Source organism: Geospiza fortis, unplaced genomic scaffold (assembly GCF_000277835.1).
Source record: "Geospiza fortis unplaced genomic scaffold, GeoFor_1.0 scaffold221, whole genome shotgun sequence".
Taxonomy (NCBI): domain Eukaryota; kingdom Metazoa; phylum Chordata; class Aves; order Passeriformes; family Thraupidae; genus Geospiza; species Geospiza fortis.
The window spans coordinates 165,348-191,012 of record NW_005054395.1 but is presented as its reverse complement, the minus strand read 5'-3'; the positions used below and the strand labels follow the sequence as shown (position 1 = coordinate 191,012).

General features: G+C 38.7%; 1 protein-coding gene across 2 annotated transcripts in view; it reads left to right on the top strand.

Annotated features, from left to right (window-relative positions):
- CA10 (carbonic anhydrase 10) overlaps nt 1-25,665 on the top strand; it is a 212,249-nt gene that overhangs the window by 160,167 nt on the left and 26,417 nt on the right. The window contains exons 4-5 of one of the 2 annotated variants that reach the window (XM_031060897.1): nt 10,772-10,957; nt 14,183-14,254. In XM_031060897.1, the coding sequence (XP_030916757.1) occupies nt 10,772-10,957; nt 14,183-14,254 (258 nt within the window). The remainder of the gene's footprint in view (nt 1-10,771; nt 10,958-14,182; nt 14,255-25,665) is intronic. The other variant, XM_005425725.2, reaches the window with a different exon arrangement.

Here is a 25,665-nt window from a genome sequence, read left to right as displayed (position 1 = left end):
GCTGAAATTTTCACTGGACTCTTGTAAGCAATATTTATTCTGATCTGCAGGAGTTAATTTCTGAAAGCTTCAATTCATCCTAAGCACTGTCTAATTAGTATGAACATAAGCACATTTAAAGTATTTTCCTCTTCTGCAGGCAAGAACAGCAAACCTGAGTGTGAGAAGAAACTCTAAAACTCATTTTCATTAGGGATAAAGAGAGAAAAGCTGTCTTTACACTGTCAGTAAGATGTTCAGCACCTCGCAATTCCTCAGTTTTAATTTATCCCAAATAGAACTGTGAGCACAGAAATACTTGTGCAAACACCCAGAGGTGGGGAAGATCCTCCTACATAGGCATTTGAGAGCATCCAGCCCCAGCTGGCCACAAAGAAGGAAAAAAGGTTAAAAAAAAAACAGGAGGAAAAGCAATTGCTGATAAATAGATTGTAGATCCATAGCTGAAAATGGACTATTTAGTCTTCCTGGGAAGATAATAAAGATGAACTTGTCAACAGGTTTCAACAGATGAAACATTCCTGAAACTTTTAGAATGTAGGTGATAAAATACTTCTTAAAAATTAACTTTTCTATGTGAAAAGCTGAGATTCTCTCTAGTCTAAATGGTATCTGTATTGAAAAAGCATTTTCATATGCTGATTCCTAGCTAACTTTATCCCATAACTCCTTCCTCTTTTTCTTAGGAATTCTTTCGCAGAGCCAGATAAATCTGTACTTTGTAAGCACAGAGACCAAGAAAACTGAGGGGAATTGATGGCAAATTGTCACAGTAGTAAAACTGGTTTTCTAATAGCCCTTTTCAGAATAGTTTCTCACAATTTCTTTAGGATTTGAGCTAATGGAAAAATGTCTTTCACTCTACGTGGAATAAGGCATATGTGGGAATGATCTAAGAGGGCAAAGGTTCTTCTTGGTATCCAGAGCCTTGGTTTTGGTTACTTGTAAAAATACTGATTTATGTAACTGCTGTGTACATGGAGCTTTACAGGAGATTGGTATGTGGAACAAAGGACTGGCTCTTCCCCCATAGCCATGGAATCCATAAACATGGCAGGGAATGGGAAAAAAACCAAACCAACTAAACAAAAAACCCCAAACCAACCAAAAATTAAAACAAAAGAGGAAAGAGTTAACACAGAATTTCTTGACCAAGTTAAGCAGAGGAGTGCTCCTAAGTGAATCTGGAGCTCAAATTTATGTTATAACCCAAATTTCCTACTCTTCTATCCGCCTTGCATTATGCATTGACAGGAGAAAAAGTGAAGAGTTTTGGCAGAGAGGGAAGTGACAAGAAAAGCAAAGATAGGTTCAGGACAGGGATTGGTTGTTTGTTTTTCTTTTATTTCTACCTCTTCTGCAGTTCTGCTGTTTTCTTAACATAAAAAGTACACAGATGCTTTTGAGGCAGACAAAATGAGAACAGTAAAACAATTCTCTGTTGAACTGGAACAGTAATAATTTGAACTGGAAAGGCTAATTTATTCACCTTCTTTAAAGAAATAGAAAAAGCAGGCCAGGACAAAACAGCTCTCTGCTGCTCAAAAAGAAAAAAAAACCTCCCAGTAAAATATGCTACTAGGCAGAATAGCCCACAATTTTTGCATGCCACAAAGGATTTGCCTTGACACATAATGAGTTTTATTGAGGTCAAATTTCAAGTTATCTAAATACTAGTTTACCTCCAGAGATACAGGGCTCAGGAAATTATATTGCAATAATTATGAATTTTTTTTCTTGGCACTGATTTGAGAAGCAGTGAATATTATAAGTAACACTATTCTCAAAAACTTTCAAAAAAAGCTCATAAAACTTTTTTCCCTTTCATGGCTAAAAAGCTGAGTTTATAAACTCTACATTTCCACTCATTTATAATTTAATTAAAGCATCACCATGCTTCTTCTTTGGCTACACCACAGCTCAGTCACTGCGGTTTTCCTTAGGATCAGTTCATGGGTCATGGCTGGAGTAGGCAGAGGATCACAAAAGACAGCAGCAGTCCCCTCCTTATTTTAGAGAATTTATGAAAACTTAAGCCTAGAAATTCGAACATCCTGGCAGCAAAGGACTAGAGGAATAAATAACTGCAACATGTGGTGTTTTCTAGCTCTTGGAAAATTGAATCATTAACCTTAATAATGGTGTGTTTTGACTGTGGTGTAAAACAGATGAGCTTTGAGGGTACATCCTTTACCTTGGGCAGGAAGCTCTGTGATTCTCAGGCACTCGGATCTGCTGTTCTGCATGCAAAACAACAACAAAGAACAAAGGTTTTTTATTAATCTTGGCCTGTGTAAGAGGGCATTTTTTCTCCTCCTTTCTATTAATAAAGTTAGTAAAAAATAAAATATTTCACTTCTATAGATGTATATATAGAGATACATATACATACATGTATAAAGATATATAGATCCAGGTAAATAAAGCAGTGAGTACATTAATTACCTACACAACACTACACTGTTAATTACTTAACCTGAAAGATACTTCTCAAATTAATTTAGCACAGCCTTTTTACTAATACTATGCACAAACAGTAAAGTAGAAGATGCACCAACAGTTTAAATGAGAATTTCAATCAACTGGCTATATCTCATCCTCTCAGCAGGGAAGGATGTGTTAGGAATGAAAGCACTGAAGAAAATGTAGAAGCAAAATCAAAATCTTAGAAAGCTGGAACATATTTATTAAGACACAGTTGATCAAATGAGATTTAAGCATCAAATGTCTAAGTCTGTCTTGCTAGATGGTAAACATAAGGAAATTAAAACACACTAATTTCAATATACATCCTATAAATTTCTGTCTGATCTGGATTCCTTTGGAAAACCTCTAGCTTTTCAAGCCAAGACCTCTCTGAAAGAAGAGCTCTGAAATCAGGCAGCTCCAAAGGTCAGTGTATCAATGTAACTCACTAAAAAGGAACTCAGGCCCTCTGTTTTTAACATACTCAATTTTACCTTTTGAACCCACATAAAAATGGAAAGAGCAATTTCTCATTGATCTGTATTTCTCATAAATTTGTTGGCTTCTCTGCCATTTACAACCTTTTAAATATTTATGTAATCCTTCAGATTTTGAAAAGGCAGCTCTTTTGACATCCCTTTATGAGAGATAAAAATTATCCTTAATACAAGTTTTAATGCAGATTCTTCAAACAAAACCAAACTAAAATCTCTTTATAGACTGCAAGACTACATTAGGGTAAGGAATTCTCCAAAACCCTTAATATTCCTTTAATTACTTTTTGACTTAGCCTATTTATAAACTAAGGTTAATAAACTAAGACGAGCATGCAAATGTATTTTTTCCCTCCTTCATGTAATGCTTGTGACTGTCACAGCACTGGATGAGGGTTGCTATCAGTGGTAAAAAAGTGGCAGTGGACACACAGGATTTTTAACAGCTGAGTTCTGCAGTCTGGCTTAGAATGCCCCAAAATATCTTTTTTACTCACAATGGAATGCTTTATATTAAGGAGAGAATGATATCATTGCAAAGCTAGTGTCAACATGCCCAGCAATTATTAGTGCAAGACACCATAAATTTGGCTGCATTTGCTTTAGGCTCCATAGTTACTAACAAGCAGAAATAAATCATTGTATTAATGGAGTAGTGGAAACAGAAATGATGCCTCAGGTTTTAGCTTTTATATTTTTCAGACTCTGTGCTGCTTTAGTGTGTGGGTCTAGGCTTCATATAAAGGGATAGTAAGCTCTCTTCACAGAGTAGGGAGATAAAACAATTCCCTCTCTAGCTGGGGACCCAAGGACAACCGATCCAGATCTCAGGCCCAAGAGCACAAACAACGGTGGACTGAAGAGAGAAAAACAAGAAGGATGGGACTTCATGTGCTGGAGCTGTAGTTGGGCCATTAGCTCCAATATGCTAATGGACCAGAACTTTAAAAAGTGTGAAGCCTCATGACAGGTTGTCCATATTTGTGACCATTTTGGGTTCACCTGGGGCATAGCCCTGGCTAGACTCTTGCGCTGCCCAAGGTGGATCTATTGAGGCCTCCTAATAAAACCCTACTTTATTCTTTAGCTTTGTCTAAAGAATTCTTTAGCTTTGTCTAGTCTCTGTTCTAGGTCAGCCTTCACAAGGCATCACAATGAAGCACTTTATTATCCCTAAAAGGCAGCATGTGGCTCGTGCACTCTGTGGGGTGTTACCAGTGTCCTTGGAGCAATTTCATTCCTGCACATCCTATGGCATATAATTTTCTCAAGACTAACCATGACCCTGTGGTCCTCTATTAAAATTATATTGTGTTACAGAATGGAGCATATATTATTGAAGCACATTATTTTGATTACTGAAATTTGACATATTGTTCTCATCAGCCAGTAAGCCTAAATATTTAATTTATGAGGTTAACTCCACATTTTTTATGGACTAGTCACTTAGGGGAAGTAAACTGGCATACAGAGGAGTGAATGTGAACAGTTCCTACTGAAAATGGGGCTTTAAAAGCAGAAAAAAAGTGTGTCATGCCATATACTGGTAGATGACACATTACATTAGGCCGGTAAATGGGTTAATTAGGCTCATTAACATCATTTCCTTTTAAAAAGTTTTCAACTGAGAAGATAAAAAGATTATGTTAATCTTTACACTTCTCTCTTACATTTTACATTTTTCACACGGGCCTTTTTTAATCAAATATTGATGATGGTGCCTGTTGTTCTTCAAAGCCCAGCAATTAGATTGCAGCTCCCTCCCAGTAAGTGGTGTTTTCTTATCTTTGTTTCCCTTCTCTCCACATTTATTTTTTCATAAACACAACATAAGGTCCATTGAATTCTTGCCAGAAAAGCCACTCTGGATGTTTTATTGGGTGACCAAGAAACTTGCAGAGCCTGAATCCCCCAAACTCTTCCAGAGCTGTGGAACAGATCCCACAGTTCTGTCCCACAGCTGAATCCACCACTCCTGAATTAAAGCCGCAGACTACAGCCGTGCCATATAAACCAGATGAATTTTCCTTTTCTTCCTGGCTGTGGCCATCCCTGTGGGATACAGGTAAAGGCTGTGTGGAATGGATGGACACTGCTCTCTGCTGGCAGCAAGGAAAGCATGCAGGAAACGGAATTTCCCCTAAAATTACTTTCAAAAATAAAGCATTTCCACAATTTCTTTACATAATGTTGCATACAGCAATTAAGCATAAAGGCCGGGGAAAGGTATTAGGATAAAATAACTCTTCAAATTTATAAATATTAATTGAAAGCACCTAAATAAAACTGCATCTTCTGTAGAAAATAACTGCTTAAATACAATTTTGAAAGTTCTTTTGTACATGTATCTCCATACACACAGAAAATTCCTCAGGACCAGAATAAAGATCTCAAAAGTTTGGAAAATCGATACAACACCTGTCTCCTATTTGAATATGGCAATCTCCTCTTTAAGAGAAGACTTCAAAACACTTCTTCTTTAAAGAACTGTTTAATAACAACTCTATAAAACCATTTTATATTCCAGCTTGGGCCCCCTCTAGTAGCAGCTCAAAGAATCAATGCCATAAAACTACTGAAACTAACCAGATACCATAAGCACAATATTAAGAGAACAAATATTCTCATGTAGTAGCCACTGCTACTACACGAAATAAAGGAATATAATTGTGCTGCAGAGAGCAGAGCAGGTTGCTCTGGCAGGTTACCTCCAAAATTCTGGTTTGGTGCAGTGCTTCCACATTGCCCCTAAAGTGAGATTTCAGATTTAACTTTAAATCACAGGACATGGTCAAGATACTATGAACAACCACCAAAATAACCCCATTAAATGAAAGCAATTTGCTTGAGGGGCTCAGAAGAATGATTCAGTTTATTACTGCACATAGAAACTCAAGTTCAGATAACATTAGTTAGAGAGTGAAATTTTCCATGGGACAATTCTTCCTAACTGTCAGGAGGAAAATGAATCACCCTGGCAAAGATGTTGACATATCCCAGTGAAACAAAAAAAAAACCAATTGCATACTTATTTTTGCATTTTTTCACTTTAAGATGCATAGATGGGGGATTCTATGACATATTTAATATTGGTGTTTCATGGAGCACCTGTCCCTCCATGGAGCTGCTCAGGGAGAGGAGCTGAACAGAAATCCAGTGCCACGTCACAGGTTCCTTGGGATCCCTATGGCACTGCTGCCATTGCCGAGGAGCAGAAACCAAAGGTAATGGTAGAGTGGTTCAGGTGCTGCTCACAGAGGAGCAAAGTCCACAATTCCCACCCTGCCCAGAGGCTGCACAGCTGCTTTCCTGTTCTGCTGGAACACGGCACTCCAGGAGGAAAAGATGGAAAAGCCAGGCCGCAGATGATCAAAAACTGGTTATTGCAGCACATAAAACCAGGGCACTATAATTCCTTCAAAAGACAACTCAAACCTTGGTGATTTGTTTCCCTCCAAAGCACTAAGCCTTCTTTGGACTGTATCTATTTTTATCCTAAAGAAAGGAACACCCAATATTGCAGATAAGATCCAAGGACACCAGAGAAGGCAGCCATACACAATTGATTTTCCTGCTCCCTTACATTCAGTGCTGCTCCAATGGCAGGTTCTGATACAAGTTTAAAAATGTTCTTGGAACTAATCTGCAGCTCACTTTTAACTTAAATAAATCCAAAAGGTAATATTTCACTATCTGTAAAGGCCCCAGGAAGCAGAGGATCTGTGCCACCCCTTGAAGGTGACAATGAACTGCAGATGTAGCATGGAATTGAAAGGCAAAGCATCCATTCCCTTTCCTCTTGCATTCCCTGCTCACATTTCTAGCATGGCTTCACTCTGAAACAGGCTTCCTTTTCTCCTGCTCAGGGTTTTGAAGGCTCTTTTAACTGAGGCTGTAATACAAAGATGTAGGCCACAAAGGAAGTTCTGAAAAGTATTTTGTTCAGTACTATCTGTGGAAGAAAAGACGAAGGGAACAAGATACAGAATGTTTTAGAACTGGTTTTTATGTGGATTTTGTTTTGGTTTAGGGATTTTGCTGGTTTTTTTAAATTATTGCAGGGTTTTTCCTAATGGCCATAAAGTCTGTAACATTTCAAGATAAATGTGCAGCAAAGAGATTGTGTTTCTTGGGTGTGCATTTTTACTGACTTTGCTTATGTTCCACCTTTCAAAGAGCAGAATTGTGCCTTTTTTTGTGGTCGCAGGGCCAAGTTATACAGAGCTACCACAAGATATCCAGATCTTATTGAGAAATGAAGTATCGAATATATCAGCAGCCTATGCCCATGTGGATGTTTTGCATCAAGATAGAGAAAAATGCTGCTGGAGAATGATGTGCACAAAACTCTGTGAAGCAAGAATTAGAAGCAATGAGATTAAAAAGAAAATAACTACATCAGGAATATATTAATAAATTAATTAAAGCCTACCAAAGTTGAAGTGTTCCATAATTAAGATTGAAGCCCATGAGAGTGCTCTCTTCTGCCTGGGGATTTTGCCACAGATAATATTACCTGTTTGGAAATGTTTCTAAATCTGTGAGGAAAATGAGATCAGCTGAGATTCTGGCCTAATCATTCACTTGTAGGATTTTGGACTTTTCTGTTTTCTCAGACCAGCTTTATGGACGATTTATTATGTTTTCTCTACTGCAGTCTCATTTCTAGCACATAAGATAAATGTGAATATTAATATTTTTTAAAAAGAGGAGGTCAAGATTTAGTGCTTATTTCTTCTCCAGGTTTGTTTGCTGAGTTTTCATCTTTGTGTAACTTTCAAGTCAAGCACGCAGAGAACAAAGTAGAGCAAGAAGCAGCACAAAGGCCACCATGCTGAAACACCTGAGATCCATCTGACTAATTAAGGAAATCGTTATATAGATCTTAACAGGTCTTTTTTATGAGCCTTTTAAACTACCCTATAACATTTTATCCACTCTGCATATAAAAATTAAATACTGTGCTTTTTGGAGTAGCAGAGACTGTTCACTGAGACAGGAAAAGGGAACATCTTTCCCATAAGGTGCCCACTCTCCATACTGTTTACTTTGTAGGGTAATGTACAAAATGCAGAAAATACTTCCTTGTTAATTTCCACACCTGCAACCTTTTGTAAGGCCACATGCAAGTTTTCTTTCCTCAAAACCAACTTAATTAGCTGTTCTGAAATGAATCACCATCACTTTAAAAGCTCAGTACTATAAATATGGAGAATCCTTCTCTTACCAGTAGTGAACAAGATCAGAACCTCATTTTCCTGCAGTAGCAGTTAACACTATACATAAGGAAAAAAAAAATATATTATTTGCTCTGCAAAAGGCATTTGTGGGTATTAAACTTGCAAACAGAGGGTGAACACATTCAAGTGTTTCTGTGTCCTAACTGTAAATGGTTATACTTGAAATGTACACCTGTAAAGGTGGTAAGATTTTGGGGTTGTGTATAAACCAGACAATATCCTGAACTGCAAGAAAGAAATTCACATATGATGGTCCTTCCCATAATCAAGCACAGCCAACTATAGAGCCTGGGCAAGTCACAATGTTTCCTCACCAAAAAATGTTCCTCAATATTTCAGCCTTTTCATTCAGCTGTAATCTCAATACATGGAAAATATAAGACCCTACTTCATAAATGGGCATGTCCTGAAGGTGCAGTTTGGTGCTGAATCTCAAGTTGTCTCTGCAGCTCCTCCTTCTTTGGGCACACACAACAATAAAACCAGCGCTGCCTTTAAACCTAAGAAGGCACATAAAAGGACCAGGCCTTGTATTTTCATAATGAAGATTTTGGACTTTGTTTTGCCTGGTGTGCAGTCTGTGTCCATGCAGGAGAATTTAACAGTCTCACTTCTAGTGTTCACACTTCCCATCGTGTCAGAAATGAGGCACCTCAGATGCTTCACTGCTTTACTGGTATTTCCCATCTGCAGCTATGCAGGAAAATTCTGGTTTCAAAAAGTCAGTACCATGTCATTATGAGCACTGCATTTTTATGAAGTGGGAAATAAGAAAGACAAATGTTACTCCTGTTCATGAATTTGCCTCTTATCATTTCCCCTCTCTAATCTGTGGAGTGTGATTTGATTCACACTGGGGGTTATTTGGGTCACTTTTACTTGGAGAGAGAAAATAATGGTAAGCTTATTTGAGATTTATGCCTGTTTAAGTAAGAAAACAGATTCTGAATATTTTTGCATAGCTGCTGAATTTAACTGAGGGTTCAGTGAAGCATGAGCTTTCAAATGTGAATAAGAGGATTTATCCATTTTCCCCTGTTTGTTTTTAAACTCCATTTGTTATTTATGATTAGCAATTTTGTGTCATTTATATGCAGTGTACTGAAACTGAGTTCAATAAACTAACCTTCTTTGACTTATTAAGCTAAACTTGGTATTTAATTATTATGCATGCAAAGTCAAGTAGAAAAAGTAAGAAGGATTTATAAATAAAATCATTGTGGTTTATTTGCAACAAACAGGAATATCTGTCTTTATGCCTTTTCATAAGAAATTTATTACTGCTTACTTTAAATTGGAATAAGCACCAAAAAAAAGGTAGAACAGCTGTATCAAAGTGTAAAGAACCACAACAATCAAAAGCTGTTTAATCTCCTCCATTTAGCTCAAGTGCACAGTCTGTTCCGTGTAACTTTTTACAACATACTGTGAAAGAAAACACATAATTTAAACTCAGTAATTAGTATTATAGATAAAATGACACTGCAGCATATTACCATAATATTAATTATGGTAATAATTACCATTAATTACCATAATACTGATGTAGTATAGGATATAATACATAATAGTCAGTGTCTTTAATTTTACATTGAAGTGCAACAAAGCATATTGTTGCTACACTTCTGCTTCTTAAATTAAATGAATGTTATTCAAGTGTACATTTGTATCCATGCAGAATGTTTTTAAATAAATAATAACTCTAATTCAAACTGGTATATATGACTTTCTAATGGCATAAATTAAAGAATTTCTTGATCTAGAAACTTTTTCTAAGACAGTGGAAATCATGACAGAATTATATTCCAAATGAAAAATTTCTGCAATCATTTTTCATTACAGTTGCTGGAAATCAGTTTACAAATGAAGCACAACATTGAGCCTTTCAAAAAATAAAGATGAATCTTAAGGAGCTATTTGATGTGTAGCATGAACTAGACATATATAATGAAGTTGGAATTAGTTCTGTACTTCTCTGGCTAAAAGACCTGACAATTGTACACATAAAATATTTACAACAAAACAAAGAGACTTGCATAGGAAGACAGTGAAAGTTTTTATCTGCAGCTCCAGGAGACATAGAGTTCCATATTAATGAAAAATTGCATCTTAGCTTTTTGCAGCACCTTTACTTTTGGGTAACTTTGTTATAAATATTAAAATAAGGGGGGAAATTAAATTTCAGATTTGTTCAAGTGTACTTTAATAATTTATGTCAGCTGAAATGTTCCCATTTTCTGTGCAGAAATTTTCAAATGAAGCCATTATTCAGACTTGGCAAGAAAAGTACTCTAAAAACCTACTTAATTAGAAGTGCAACAGTCCTATTCACCATGTCAGCCCAAGGCTAAAATGTGCACATAGGGTTTTAGCAAAATATTTGAATACACAATGTAAGGTTTAAAGCAGAAATTGAAGTGTGACCTGAGGTTGGTTGTTTCATCTCACAACCACAAGATGCATCGCTGTATTTGAGTGAAGGTGTGTAAAGAGCAAAATCCCCAATCAGTTTGTAAATTTTGGAGATTATTTTGAAAAAAATCATTTTTTTCTCCTCTCCGCTTTGTTTAGGTCAGTGGGACAATGTACAACACAGGGAGACACGTATCCCTCCGGTTAGACAAGGAGCACCTGGTGAACATCTCTGGGGGCCCAATGACCTACAGTCACCGCCTAGAGGAAATCCGGTTACACTTTGGCAGCGAGGACAGCCAGGGATCAGAGCACCTCCTCAATGGCCAGGCCTTTTCTGGAGAGGTATGTCACCGTGGGGAAGTGGTACCACTAGGAATTACCCACCTCTTACTTCTGCCTGAAGGTATTTGCAAGTTAATCTGTAAAAATTGTTTTCCTGTAGCCATTCTGAAAATCGGGGAATTGTTTTTTTCTTTTTTAACCAAGCACTGCAAATTTTGTGTTTCATATGTACAATGACACTGCTGTGTTTATTCTATGTAGAGACACACTCTATCCTCATCTGTGCTACTTACAAAGTAATCAGTTGTCTTTGGATGGGGCCTTATGTCTCTTGTAAAGGGAAGTATGAGATTAATTACAAAGTAATGCTGGAAGTGCTTCAAATTCCCACAGAAGTGCTACTTTTGCTTCTCAATGGTGTGTAAAACTTCACATTGAGTACCATCCTGCCTTTGATTCATGAAGAAACAAGGTGATACTTGATTCTGGAGATGACTCCACAGAATTCTGCTCAAGAAATAAAGTTAACTGCATACATAGTCCCTGGCAGAATAGTAATGTTTTATGGTAAATACATGTCCATAACATGTATTTCCTGTCCCAAGAAAGACCATAATTTCTTGATTCTGATACCTATTCTAGAATGGCTCATTATTCTTGCTGGATAAATATTTTAGTGGCTTAGATGGAGCCCTTTTTCAAGATTTACAATAAAGTTTGCAGACTTTCTGGGGCGAACAAAATGGGATCCTTCCATTTTCCTTATATAGGAACATTCTCACATATAAGAGATGCATGAGGTTTGCAGTACCCCATCATCCTCCAGCTGGGGCCACGACTGTGAACTACACAGTGTCCAACTCTACAACTCAAAATAATGCTTCACAATAACTCTATGTTACTTTAAGGATTATTTTTAAAGTCACTCTCTTACCACTCTTTCAGAATACCAAAATAGAAAAGCTTTTTCATCATAAAGCACTTATTTTCTCAGAGATGAGTAATCAAATTAACATCTGTACTATGCATCACAGACTGGTGATGAGTCACTTAATGTGTGGCATTTTCTTTGGCACTGAGCAACAGCAGTTATTTAAGAGTAAGAAATTAATTGCAACATTGTTACATGATAATGTTATAATTGATGGTAATCATTGGCTTTGTTTTATGAGCTACATATAGCCTGTGGCAGCTTTTTTGTGAAATTACTAATGACTTACACAACTGATTTTGGTTGCCTTTGTTCAATTCTATAAGTGAACTCATCATGTATTGCTCCTTTAAGCGCTGAAAGTAAAGGATGTTGTAGTAAACAAGGTCTTGGCTTTGCTGTTCAGGACACATGAGAGCAATATTAAAAAAAAAAGTTGACTGAACATGAAAGTAAAAATCTGGTTGAAACATACCACAGCACTTGTAATGTATCACCACCACTTCAGATGCTTTAAAGAGTTTTTAATTCATCAGTCCTAGACTATAACAATATAAAAATGTAGAGCATTGTCTGGCAGTACTTATTGTTATTAGCTATAGGCTGTTCTAGTTTTGAACGTTGGAGTTCTGAAGTACTATTAATATTTGGTGGTTTTTAACAGAGACCTCAACATTTCTTAATAAGAGCAGAAAACTGAGCTTAGTGGAAACTGCTGTCAGTCAGTCAGGCACAACTGGGTCTGCAGCATGTGCAGGATTCATCTTGTTGTCTGAATCCTCCTGCACTGAATAGAAAGAGCTCAGCACCTTCAAAGGATTAATCAGTCCCGACAGCCAGAGCTGGGTCTCTTAGGACAGGGCAAATCACTCTGTGGAGATGCATTTTCCTTGACAACAGAGCACAGACAAACAGCAGGCAGAGGAGTTGAGATTCAAGGACTCCCGTTCAGATACTTAGATGAATTCTGTCCTTTGAAGGTGTGTTTTTTAAGGTTTCAAAATCTGTTTGGGGCAGGTGGACAGATGAACTCCAGCAAGGTCAAGCATTAATTACTAGTTTGAGCCTATACCTGCACAGTTAAGTCTTATTTCTAGAATACAGTATTCCAAAGTACAAGGCCAGATGCAAATCAGTGGTGTTGAATGGCTGCAGATTTCAAGGGAAGGGCAGCAGCTGATGGAGTTCTTTGAGTGTCCATTCACCCATGCAAGTGCTGCCTGTATAAATGAGGGCTCTTCCACAAGCTGTCAGCACTGGGGGATGTAACATCTTCATCTCTCCGCAGTGAGAGGGGGAATGCTGTAAACAAGCCAGGCGACTTCCTGGGAGAGTGTCTTTGTGATGTCACGGGTGCTTTCAAGGCTTGATGCTAATTACTATTCATGCCTGCCTTAGCTAATGCTGTCAGTGGAGACAGGATAAAGAAAAATAACTGCTTAGGTTCACTAGTCTAATTTAGCTGGTGCAGGTAAGAATAGCAATGAATATTTGCTGGCTTAGGCTTTAGGAACCAGGGAAAAAATCATTGCAGGACTGCACTGTGTGTCTGCTAATTGCAGACTGAGCTGCCAGGGCTAGTCCTGTTACTGCTGGTCTCAGCTGTGTTGGACAAACTCTCTGTGGGCTTTCCAGAAAACTCTGTTTCACTGGGGAAACTATTCCCAAGTTACCCAAGAAGGGTGATTGTGCTGGTTTTGTATTAATTGAGTTTTGGTGAGGAGGGAATGAACCCAGGCACGGAAGTGATGTTCTAAGAGAAGCTGTTAAGAGCTTCCTCTGTGCCTGGCAAAAACCAATTGCTGGTTGGCTCTGAGAATAGGCATGCTGATAAGCCAAATAAAGAGTAAAACACACCCCTGTGAGATGCACATTTTAAAATCAACAAAGCCCAGGAAATTTTTTTTCTTCTGCCCTGAGTACAGGTGAAATAAATAGGGCAGGAGATCTTTCTCCTTTTTAATGCCTTTATTAAAAATCAGCTTGGATGGGGAGAACAGATGGGTCACGCACACGCCACCACTACTCCCAGGAGTGGCACAGAGGGGAAGGAAGAGTGCAGCTGTGTCTGCTGGTCTGCAGGCAGAGCTGGGGGTTCTACCCTCACGAGAGCACCAGGACATTCCCATTTTTCAGGTTGACATTTGCGGTCCTCTTTCTAGCCGACATCCTCTTGGTTAGGGTGAAAGGTAAAAAAGGATCCTAGCAGACACTGGCTTCAGTTCCTCACCTCTAGACATCACTTAGATCTCTTAATTCCATGGTGGCTCATTGTTTTAGGGGTTTTTCCTGCTAGATTTGGTGAGGTGTTTCCACATTTGCATACCAGCCCCGATGTCACTTCCTCCTCACAGTCCCGGGTGCCATTTTCCAGGAAGCAGCAGGGTGATACTCCACGAAGAGGGATTTCTAATCATCAGCAACAGGTAATTAAAGAAAAACTATTAACAGGTGACTACAACATGAAATTATTAACAACAAATAGTAAAAACTAACTTAGCAGCAATTGGTTTAACCTGTTAACTCTGCAACCTTTTTAAAAAAAATAGACAACTTTTCTACTTGTAACAGAGGTAACAGGCCTGCCTGGCCCCCTCTGCGCGGCTGGGCCAGGCCAGGTGGGCTCTGTCACGGGGCTGGGCCCTTTCCCAGGAAGCCCGCCAGGGCCTGTCCCAGCAGGGACAGGGCCTGCTCCAATGTAGCTCTGGCTGAGCCGGGTCCCTGCAGCGCGGCCAGGCGGGTCTGCAGTTTGGCTGCAATTCTGCCACTGCTGAGTTTTGCCAGAAACCGCTGGGCAAGGGGGAGGGGAAGCCATTGGCCCATGGGTGCGGCCTCTGAGTTCTAGCCTGGCTGCCGAGATTTTAGCTGCCCATCCACTCCCCACCCAGAGCAGTTGCTGTTGTTCTGGCCTGGGCCCTTGCTATTCTGGCCCAGCCCCTCCAGTGAAGACTAAAATACTCCACCTCAACTTCTTCAGCCTCCACCCAGGCAAGATATTAACATTTTTAGTGCACAGATGAAACCTACAAACATCAAATCTTTCTCTCAAGTGAAAGAAAAGACTGAAGATACAGAGAGACCAACATGAGACTTGAAGGTCAGTAAAGAAGAAGTCCCAGATGGGAGGATTGAGGAGATGCCTCAGTCCTGGGCTGAAATCCTCTTGTAAGGCTGTAGAGAAGATATAATTGGTATATCAGACTCCTTTTCCCTGTAACTCATTGAAAAGCATGGAGGGATGAAGCAATATGAGCAAAGGCATCTATGCTAGAGCAAGCAGATGTTGAAGTAGCTGTGATCCCATGAGAACAGTGAAAGAGAAATAATAGTGGACCCTTTGCCCCTGAAATAAATGGGCAAGGAGACCTGCTCCTTTTTAACGCCTTTATTTATGAAATCAGATCTCGGTGGGGGCCCGTGGGTTCACACACCCCGCCGCTGCTCCCTTTGGTGACGTGGAGGAGGAGGTAAACAGCTTTGCTAGGTAGCAGAGCTGGGGCTTCCATCCTCATGAGCGTGCCTAGGAAGACAACTCTAAGTTCATTGTCCGAAGTGCTCATCCTGGTCCTGTTCTTGTAAGGTTATGGTGACAACCTGAAATCACACCGATGGAATGTGGCAAGAGTTCCCAAGTAGGACATGTCACTCAGTCCCTTACACTGCAAGTTGGCTCGTCTTCTTACGGGGTTCTTGTCTTGAATTGTACATTGTGTCTCAGTTTACATATTACGCATGTGACGTCACCATCTCTATGGCTAAAGCCATTTTGGGAAACAGTGGAGGCAACACTGGACGGGAAAAAAAAGCACAGGCAAGGGGCCACTGGGTAAGGTGACCAACGAAATTGATAGTCAACAGAATCAACACATTCAACTGGGTAATCAACATTTAATACCCAAGAAACAGGCCAAACATTGATTTACTTAGTTATCCCATAAACTTGTTCATAACACCCCCATAGAAAGAAGAAGACCTCTGTTCCCAGGGATGAAGATGATCTCAGAGATAGATAAAGAGAACCTTAGCTTTTGAACAACTCATCTTTAAAATAGTACCCCATAAGTTGACATGGCCCATAAAGGCAGCTGTGGGAAGGCTGCAAAAGATGGGAGGGGCTTCATGATTGCAGATTTCTGGTGGGCTGCTTTTCATGGAAATCAAAAGCCATGAGAGAACTGTTTTCTTGTGAAGAAATCTCCATAGCATAACAAGAGAGACTTCTAGAGTCTTGTTATTCATTTAGTTCTGTTAATGAAGTTTTTCTTTATACCCTTTAAAGTTTAAGCCTGTTTTGCTCTTCTCCTAATCCTGTCTCATAGCAGAAAATAAGTAAGTATATTCTAGTGGGTGCATAGCATTCAGCCAGCGCTAGACCCACCACATTCATCTATTCCAGTAGATCACAATCAGAATTATTCCTGCTTCTCCTTTCCTCCATTCCCATCCATGACTCTCCCTTCATTTTCACTGAGGTCTCCAAGCCATATTAGAAACAAGACACTGCAGAGAGACAGGTGACAGTACAGCACCTCTCCTTCCTAGCCCTGCAAGACTTAGATTGGCTCAGGCCTAAATTAAATCCAAGTCCAGACAAAGCAGAAGCCTTTAAACAGCCCCAATCCACTTGAACCACCTGTAATGTTCTTTACACATCTGGAAAGCCTACCTGATGTCCACACTAAGGAAGTAGTTTATTTTAGGGACCTTTATTGCCTAGTTCTGCAAGTGGGCAGGCACTCAAAGCAAGTTGAAGAGCACTGGAGTAGTAATGTGGGATGAAAACCAGCTTAGAAATAGCAGAATGCTTCAGAATGTGCTATGGACTGAATGATACCAAGAAGCTTGTAATTTCCAGGCTTTAGCTTACAGCTAGGTGTTAGAGGCTGTCAAAAGATATCTCCACAATAATCTCGTTACTTTTTAGCCCCCAATTATCACTTTAGTAGACAGAATAATTGAAGTAATGTTTAAATGGTTCAAGTTTAAGGGCTTTAAAACTGCGTATCAGTTTTATCAATATGTTTGGCACTGATAATATGGAAAGGCAGGCAGGCTTTGGAATGCTTAAATAAATAAATTGAGTATTTACTTGTCCCTGTGATATGGACTCGAGTTAGTTTAATTCTCTGTTCTTTGCAGGAGCATCCTACTGTATTATAATGATTAAAAGAAAATCTTGGTTTAGGCAAAGTCTCTAACTAAGACACCAATCATTTGTGTCTGCTGCCTAATGCCTCTATGCAAAACAGGTTTTAATGCTTCAGAGTCTGTATCTATAATGAAAAAGCCCATTTTCCATTTAATCAGCAGAATTGGCCTGAGTGCCATAGCTCAGGCACTGTCTGCCTTGTTAAAATAAAAAGATAGCAACTTTCAAAAGGTTCATGGTAAAAATGGGACCCTTTAACTTTACCATGTGGCAAAGTCATAAAAGACTTTTATGGTCATTTTATTTTCCTAAGCATAAAATTGAAAAATATGCTGCAGGAGACCTCCAGTCACTTCGCAGCTGTGCATTGTGGCAGCCTTATCACTGCCAAGGCAGGAAGTCAAGGAGCTTAATTATTTGGGGTTATGCACTTTTCACAAACTCAGTAGCTGGAGACTTTCAAACAAGAGACCATAGTCCACAACACATTAGAAAAAGAAAATCGAATTTCTTCTTTGCCCACCCTTCCAAAAACCCATGGACCAATTATAAACAGACAATTTTTTAATTTGCTACAGAAGAATTAAAATGAAAGTGAGAACAGGATCTGAATAAATGGATAAGTATTGCTGTACACACAGTTTGGAACTGAGATTTACTACTGCTAAAAGCTGCTGAGAAAGCCAACACAAAAGTAAAAGAAAACGAAGATAAAAGGGAGAAACTGGAAGTTCTGAAACACCAGTCTCCTCTTGCTACTGCCATTTCTTTAAATGCATGTTTTGTGTGAGTAGGGGAGTTCTAGTGCTAGTAAAGGATTACTTATAGGGAAATCAGTGTTGTAAATCCAACTTGGGATATTTTTAGAACCAGGACTGTCAGATAGACAGCCTATGAGAACCAGACAGCCAGCTGGGATAGTTTAATCCAGCCTGTACCAGAATCAGAGTACTCTGAATTGTTAAATCACAAACAGTGGCTCTGTTACTGAGACCTTCTGTACACTCCAGACTCGCCTGTGAAGTTCCAAACAACTTCCACAAAACACCTCATGGTGGTGTCATATATAGAGGAAAAGCTTGAAATCAGATTCTACTAGCACATCACCTTCCTCTTCCTCAGGGAGGAGGATTAAATCAGATAGTGATGCCAGTGAGGAGGGAGGACAGGAATCACCTGCTTCTTCCTAATCCCACTCGTCCAGGTGCTCACAGAGACAGCTGTGAGCAGCCCCTACTACACCAGTTAACCCCAGCATTGCTGCTAACAGTTTGAAGAAGGAAGTTCAAAATTTTGATTTTTCAGTTGTCACAGGCCACTGGTATTACATTTTGGAGCCTCTCTTGGAAGTAGAGAAGGTAATTTTTAAGTATTTCAGCCAGAAGATAAGTTTACAATATTCCAATGCTTATTAATGTTGAAAAATCAGCCTCTGGAAGAAGTACCAACTGAGGAACATGTGTCTAAAGGAAGGGAGACTTAGTAAAATCTCTATAACCTTCAAATTAATGTTGAGCTTCAAAGGAGAAAGTCAGTAGATAACAAGTTAAATTGCTATAGCAACAGAATATAAATCAGGGAGAGGTGGTAGTATTGTCATCACTAAAGTATAGGGAGACTGCTCACGTGAGTAATTCAAAATCGCTGGGACATGAATATGTGTTTCAGTTGTAAGAATGCATCTCTGTCCTCATAAAGATTACAGATGGCTTCACCCAAAATTTTATACAATATCAATAAAAAGCAGAGTTGAAGTCCAAAAAGATACTTATTTACAGAATATTCTGCATTGAAGGAACCCACAAGGATCATCAAATGCAACCCTTAAGTGAATGGCCTGTACAGGGTTATTGTGTTTTTCTAAACCAAATTCAATTTTATGTTTTAAGTTAAATGGGCTTTTACTGCTTGTTAATATAACAAAATGCATCTGGTGTTTCTTACCAAGAAAGCCTCTCCTTCTGAACTACTCTTGGAGCCCCCAAGAAAGATTACTTTCCAAAAACAGGGAACTTAAATTTTTGTGGTGTATTTTACATCAAAAGACAGTAAGCGATAAAAATACATCTTAATCCTTACTGGCCTTCAAAAGCAGTTTCATGTTTAATTTTGTTGGAGTAGTTGACTTTTAACTTATGTTCCTGTAATTTTTTGTCTAGACAGCTACATCTTCAAGTTACAGGTGAAATACACTTGTTAAATAAAAAATCCCAAACCTCAATAGCCAGGAGAAGTTCTATAATCAATTGGAGGTGTATCAACTATAAATCATTGATCATAAATCTATAAATAGAAAAAAATTCAACTAATTTTTATAGAAATGGCCACATTGCCAGGCAGCACCAGGATACTCTCACAGTCACAGGTTTACATTTAGTGCCACTGTAGCCACGCTGCCATTTTTAAAGGAAAATTAGATATTAGAAACAGACTGTTTTATCCTTCCCTTAGAAAAAACACTTAATTACACAAATCAAGTTATATGATGTCCAAATTTTGTAACAGTAATAAAGAATTTTACTTTGTGTATAATCAGCTTCTGTAATAAATAGCATTTCTGCTATTTTTTCACCTTTCCAAAACTTGATTAGCAGTGGAAATACAAATAAGTATTTTGATTTTTTTCCAAGGGAAGAAGTTACAGTGCATACTACAGGCCTAAGTGTGCATTTTATGATAGTTCAGGCAAAACAGGAAATGTCAGATGGTTTTGTTTGTAGCAAGTTGTAAAAGGGTGTTTCTTTTGGTGCATAAATCCCAAAAACTCAGTGATTGCCCCAACAGGAATTGGGAATAGACCTGGCGCAGCTGTAGCTCTTCATGGATACAAACTAAGAAAAAGATACAGGGGCAGAATGACGTATTTATGTCTTTTAGCAGAAAGACTGACAATAACATATAATTGAAAGGGACAGTCATGTAATTTTATAATCCCAAACAATCATTAGAAACCATTTGGAGATTGAATGATGTTCAGAACAAGTGTTTAACGCCTTCTAAAATATGAGACTGAATTTTAGGTATCCGAGTAGGATTTTGATCTTTGCTTTAGGCTTCCGTTTTCTCAGATTACTGAGGTATTTGCATGGTCACTGGAGGTGAAAAGTTATAGTTGACATCAAATGAAGAACCTTTACAACAGTATTTTAGTACATCATCATTCTGATAATTTAGTTATGCTAAAATTGCACTAAGCCTTTTTGGAATAATTGAATACATTAATTTCAGACAACAAAACAATACAGAAGCCACCTAATTTCTGTAGATCATTAGCTGATTTCTAGACAGCATCTTTAAATATTTCAAAAATTTGTGCATTTTAATCTTTAAAATGCATCTTTAAATACTTGAAAATGTTGTGTATGGTATTTAAGGGAGTTTCCCCTCAAGAACTGAATGCCAGGCTATTGAATTTGGGTACCAGCTGCTACTACATTGATATTCTCTTTGTCATTCCCACTGACATGCAACAGGACATTCACTCCCTAGTGAATTCTAGTTCTAGCAAGAACGAGAAATGTTTCTCTCTTTGCTCACTGAAGCCTGAAAACATCCACATATGCTAGATTTCTTCATGTTTTACTAAAGCACATGATTGTTCCTGGATTCTACATAGCAAGTTCCAGGTGCTTGTTATAAGGAGCTCCATTTCTGAGGGCCAGCATTTTTTTTTTTTTGTCTTTTGCTTTCTGAGGATTTTGGGATACAAGCCCTATAGATACTGTCTGCTTTATACTGAATTGCAAAAAATTCTACAGGCAGATTTTTAGAGGGGTTGTATTCTGTTATCTACACATATGTGGGCATTTCTTGCCAGAAAACTTTCCTTTGTTGGAAACTAGTTTTCTGAATCTTATGAACTCTCCATCCTTTAGAAGAATTGCAGGAACCATCCACACAAATGCCAAGCTTTGTTATGACATTGTCAGTTCATTAATGTAGCATGTGACACAGCAAAATATCTGCATGGAATAATAAATATTGAATTTCTTAGATACCAAGTGAAGCAAATTCCTTTAGTAATAAACATATTTTTGCACATGTTTACTTTTTGGTTACCAGCTGTTCTCCTCTTTGGGTGGAGGGAGAAGTTGAAGAGAGTATCAATGTACTGAGAGGACAGTCTGTCACTGACCGTAATCTAAATCCCTCTGGTGCCTCAATTTTAAAATCCAGCATCATAAAGCAATAAGGTGGAGTTTTTCTGCTTAGAGTAGCAGCTGTAGGATTTGCTTTTTTAAACCACTGGAACATGAAAACATTCAGCACTCTAAACCTCCAGTTTCACTTTTGGAGTATTCACTTTACCTCATTCCAAATTATTATCATTTCCTTGGGGTGACTTCACTTGCTACACTCTTCTTTAATTAAAGAGCAATTTACCTCTGCAGGCAAAAAACTAGGTTCATTTTGAAATGGGTTTTATGTTACTTGGTAATCAGTTTTCCTTTACATCTTTTGTGAATTTTAACTTTTTCCCCAAATATATCTAAGGTATTGTTCCAAAGAAAGGAGCAATCCTACTAACAACCTGTACAAAAGCCCTTGCAGCTACTATGGGCAACCACAAAAGAAAATAAGAAGCAATGAAAAGCATTTTTATTGTTATAATCAGCAAAACAATAAAAAATCAGCAAGCAGTTACTGTAAACATTACCTTGGGCAAAGCCATTATGGAGACTGGTCTGGGGTAAAAATATGATTTGGTATTTCTGTACTAAGTGTGGACTGCAAAAATCCCTGTTAGCCCCATCTGTCTTCACTGATAGCACCCCCGAGATGGATGCAGGATGCTAGGTATCAGATAAGAAATAGGAGAGTCCAGGGTTAATGACAGATAAGCCACAACACTGTGGATCCAGTGAAGTTCCTGAGCGTGTTTGGTGCTGAACAGTCACACTCCACAGAAGTTTGTCTCAGTAAAAGCTTAAGTGGGATGAAACCAAAATAATTCTGAGAGCAAGCTCAGGCCTTGCATCCAGACAGTGGGGAGTCAAATTGGAAACTTATCTTTAGTAATTTTTATTTTACTCTGTAAAAATGGAAGAGCTTGAGACAATGAATCTGACCCTAATTCCAGAGTCTGAACTTGCAGCATAGTCTCTTGTGAGAGATGGGAATTCCTGGCTCATTCCTGTACCCAGGACAGGCATAGGAGGCAGGCACAGCAGGTTTTCTTCATCCCAAATAGATGTGCTGGTCACTGTCCCTTGGGACCCGAATGGGGAGTGGGAGCACCACATCCGTCTAGGACTGAATGAGTCCAGGAGGCATTCCAGCTTCCTAATACACAGGTCCCTGACTTTCAGATTATTTCTGTAGCTTCAGTGACTCTTTTGATAGGTCTTTGTCCCTTACTTTATGTTTAACAGTTTCTTATGACACATTTTAATATCATGGCAAAAAGCCAACTAAGTCATCATTTCTAGCTGCCTTTTTATTACACTTTTAGGGATTGCTGGGAGTGGCAGAGTTGGAATTTTTATTTAGAATACTGATTTGACTTTCCTCCATCACTGTAGACCTTTCCTAGCATGCACTGCCTCCCAGAAAGTGAAAATACTTTAAATTTGGGGTGTTTCATTTTAGCCATCTCTGTAATTTCCATAAATTCTGAGAAGGAAATACTTCTAAATTTTGTTTTCTTTAGACAAAATTGTGATAGATAAGGGATTGGGATGTTTTACAAACAATAAAGGGAAGGAAAATTCAGTTTTGTTATCATTTCAGAAGGATGTCTTCCTAAAATTATTTAAATTAGAACAATTTCTCAGGCATAGCTACTTTTAAAACAGCGTGCAAGTGCTGGCAGCCACAATGGCATCAGTGCTAACACTCTGAAGAATTAAAATTGACAAGGTTAAACCACATTTATTCCAAGTCAGTTTTCTTTCCATTTATCTTTTATTATCCCATGTTTATCTGTCTGCATTATTCTTTGTATAAACTAACTGGATCTTACAGCATACACCCGCCAAGATTTGGTGGTTTAAAATTCAGTAGGAATTAATTAATTATGTTCAGGTACTTTTCAGTGCTTTGGTTGGAGTTTTTAATGTACCTGCCATGAAAACATTTTGTCACTGATGATTTGCTATAGGCACAACTTGCCATATGCAAGTTTTTACTCTGGAAGTTCTATCAAAGGCAAAGAGAATTCTGGATTTTAGCTAGAAAAGGCAAGTCCATTACTGTCCATCTCCTTCCATCATCTTGAGCTTTATTTACTTTTTCTTATCTAAGTATGAACATGCCACTACTGTACTACTCTGCTAATAACAGAACCAGCTGGCAACACAGCCTTCATCTGCTTAGCCTTCATTGTGGGACTGGCCAGAAGCAGCTGTCACATTCTCTCAAATGCAAAATTCTTATGAATAACGAAAATAGTTTTTTTAAAATTTCTTTTCCAAGGCATGTTCATTGTGAACAGTATATATTTGGTGTATTTTGTTACATGAATCTTTGCTCTTCTCCACTTCAGCCATTTATTTCCCATTTCCTCTGACAATCAAACCACAAAGTGATCAAGGCCTGAGCTATCAGTCCCATACAGCACCTCCAGCCCAGCCTGATGCTTTGAAATCCATGTTCGCAGCACAGCATGGGGGGATGGTCCCATCACTTCCCATGCTGACACAAGAATTAATCTGACAGCATCCATGGCTACAGGAGCTCAACCACCCAGTTCTCATTACCTGCTGCTCTTTTGCCCCCCTGAAGACTGAAGTATCCTGGTGAGGTTGTGCAGACCCAACTTCTTCCTGCTCCAATCTGCCAAACTCTCAGTGCAGCACTTGCACTGCACTGAAATTCATTAAATAACACATTAGAGGAGCATGGCTTTCAAATTGGGGGTCTGCTAAGATTCTCCAGAAGAAGCAAACTTCTACCCTCTTTTTTATTTTATTTTCTGGGAGAACAGAAAAGCTTATGGTAATGTGCATAAATGATAAATTACCATACTTGCCTGAAATAAGGAATTCTGATTCAGAGAAGGATAAAAGACTTCTTAGTACTACTAAGTGTACCACTGTCAAGTGCTTTAGAAGACAGATTAGTGTTCATTGCTTGCTCTCTTCACATTAAAAAACAGGTAAGGTGTGACGGCTGTCACAAGGGGTTTCAGGATGAAGGAAGAGACGTAGATCTGACTCTATGATCAGAAGGCTTGATTTGTTATTTTATGAGATATATATACTACATTATACTATACTACAAAGAAAAAGCAGGAGAGCTTTTCAGAAGCTTGCTAAGCTAAGAATAGAAAAGTAAAGAATCAAAACAAAGCTCTCTCTGACTCTGACTGAGAGAATTCAGTCCTGGATTGGCCACTAACTAAAAACATCCAAGATGGGCCAATCCAGACGGACCTGTTGAATTCCACAGCAGCAGATAACCTATTATTTACATCTTGTTGCTGAACTACTCAGCTTCAGCAGGGAAAATCCTGAGAGAGGACTTTTCATAAAAGAAATGTCTGTGACAATAAGGATCAATAAAATATCACAAAAATATGCTACCAATAAAAATATCATTAAAAACACATAAAGCATTTGCAGAAAAATCCACCATGGGCAGAACGTGAAGCCCTCTTTACCACACACTCCTTTAGCAGGATGTGCCTGTATTTCAAAGACAAAAACTAATAATCAAAGGGCCAGGCAGATCTCTCATCCCAGTTCTGAGTATTGTGGTTTTGGAGCTCGTGGGCTGTTCTGAAGAGTATTGTGGCACTCACCTGTGGAGCCAATTTTACTCAAATCACAAATTACTACACTAAGACTGCTTCAGTTATTTTAAATTTTGGCACATTTTGTTCCATTTTTTCTTTCAGAGCAGTGGAGGCAGTGAGATATTTCCAGTGAGGTGGCTCATGGACAAGCCTGGGAGGGTGGTGCTGCTGTGGTTTCAGCAGTGCAACCTAGCCCTGACCCTTCCTGATTTGGGCACAATTAGTGCCATGAAAGATGCATCAGGCAGGAATATTTCCATCTGCACCCAAGGCTGCAAATCACAGCCTAACCCCAGGAATTCTAGTGTAAGTCAGAGTACTCTATAGGAGCCTTAAAACTGTCATGCTCTTGGTACCCAGGTTGTCCCTTTGAGTGTCTGTCTGTACCCACAAACATAATTTTATTCCCACTCAGCCAGCCCTTCTTTGGGGAGGGGCATCACAGGAAAACTAGCCAGTTCCTGAAGGCATCTGATCTGCACGCTTTTGGATGAATCACAAAACAAACTGGCAGGAAATCAGGGAAATTTCTGATAGTCTCTGCTTGTCTTTCAGAAAAAAATCTCTTTTTTTATCAAGTTCCCTCCACAAGGTACTTTGGTTTTGACACATAAGCATTTTCCAGCAAAACCCTGTTTCAGCAAAAAAACCCCAACTAGTTCTGCGTATGATTAGTGCAAACCCTTATTCTGTGTGAAGCCCAAGGGTGTGTTCAGTTAAGAGGATTTTCACTGTTTGATTTATAGCTTAGAGCCTCCCCATGTACTGTTCCTAAGTCACAAAAGGCACAATAGAGGAACTGTCCTGACTGGTAGAGCCATTCCCTGGCGCAGTTAATTAGAAATAAAAAAGAATCACCCTTATTCTTCCAGATTCTAATGAATGTCAGTCTATTCTATTCTCATAGGATTTTCTTTCAGAAATCCAGGAAAATGATGAAAGGAAAAATGGCA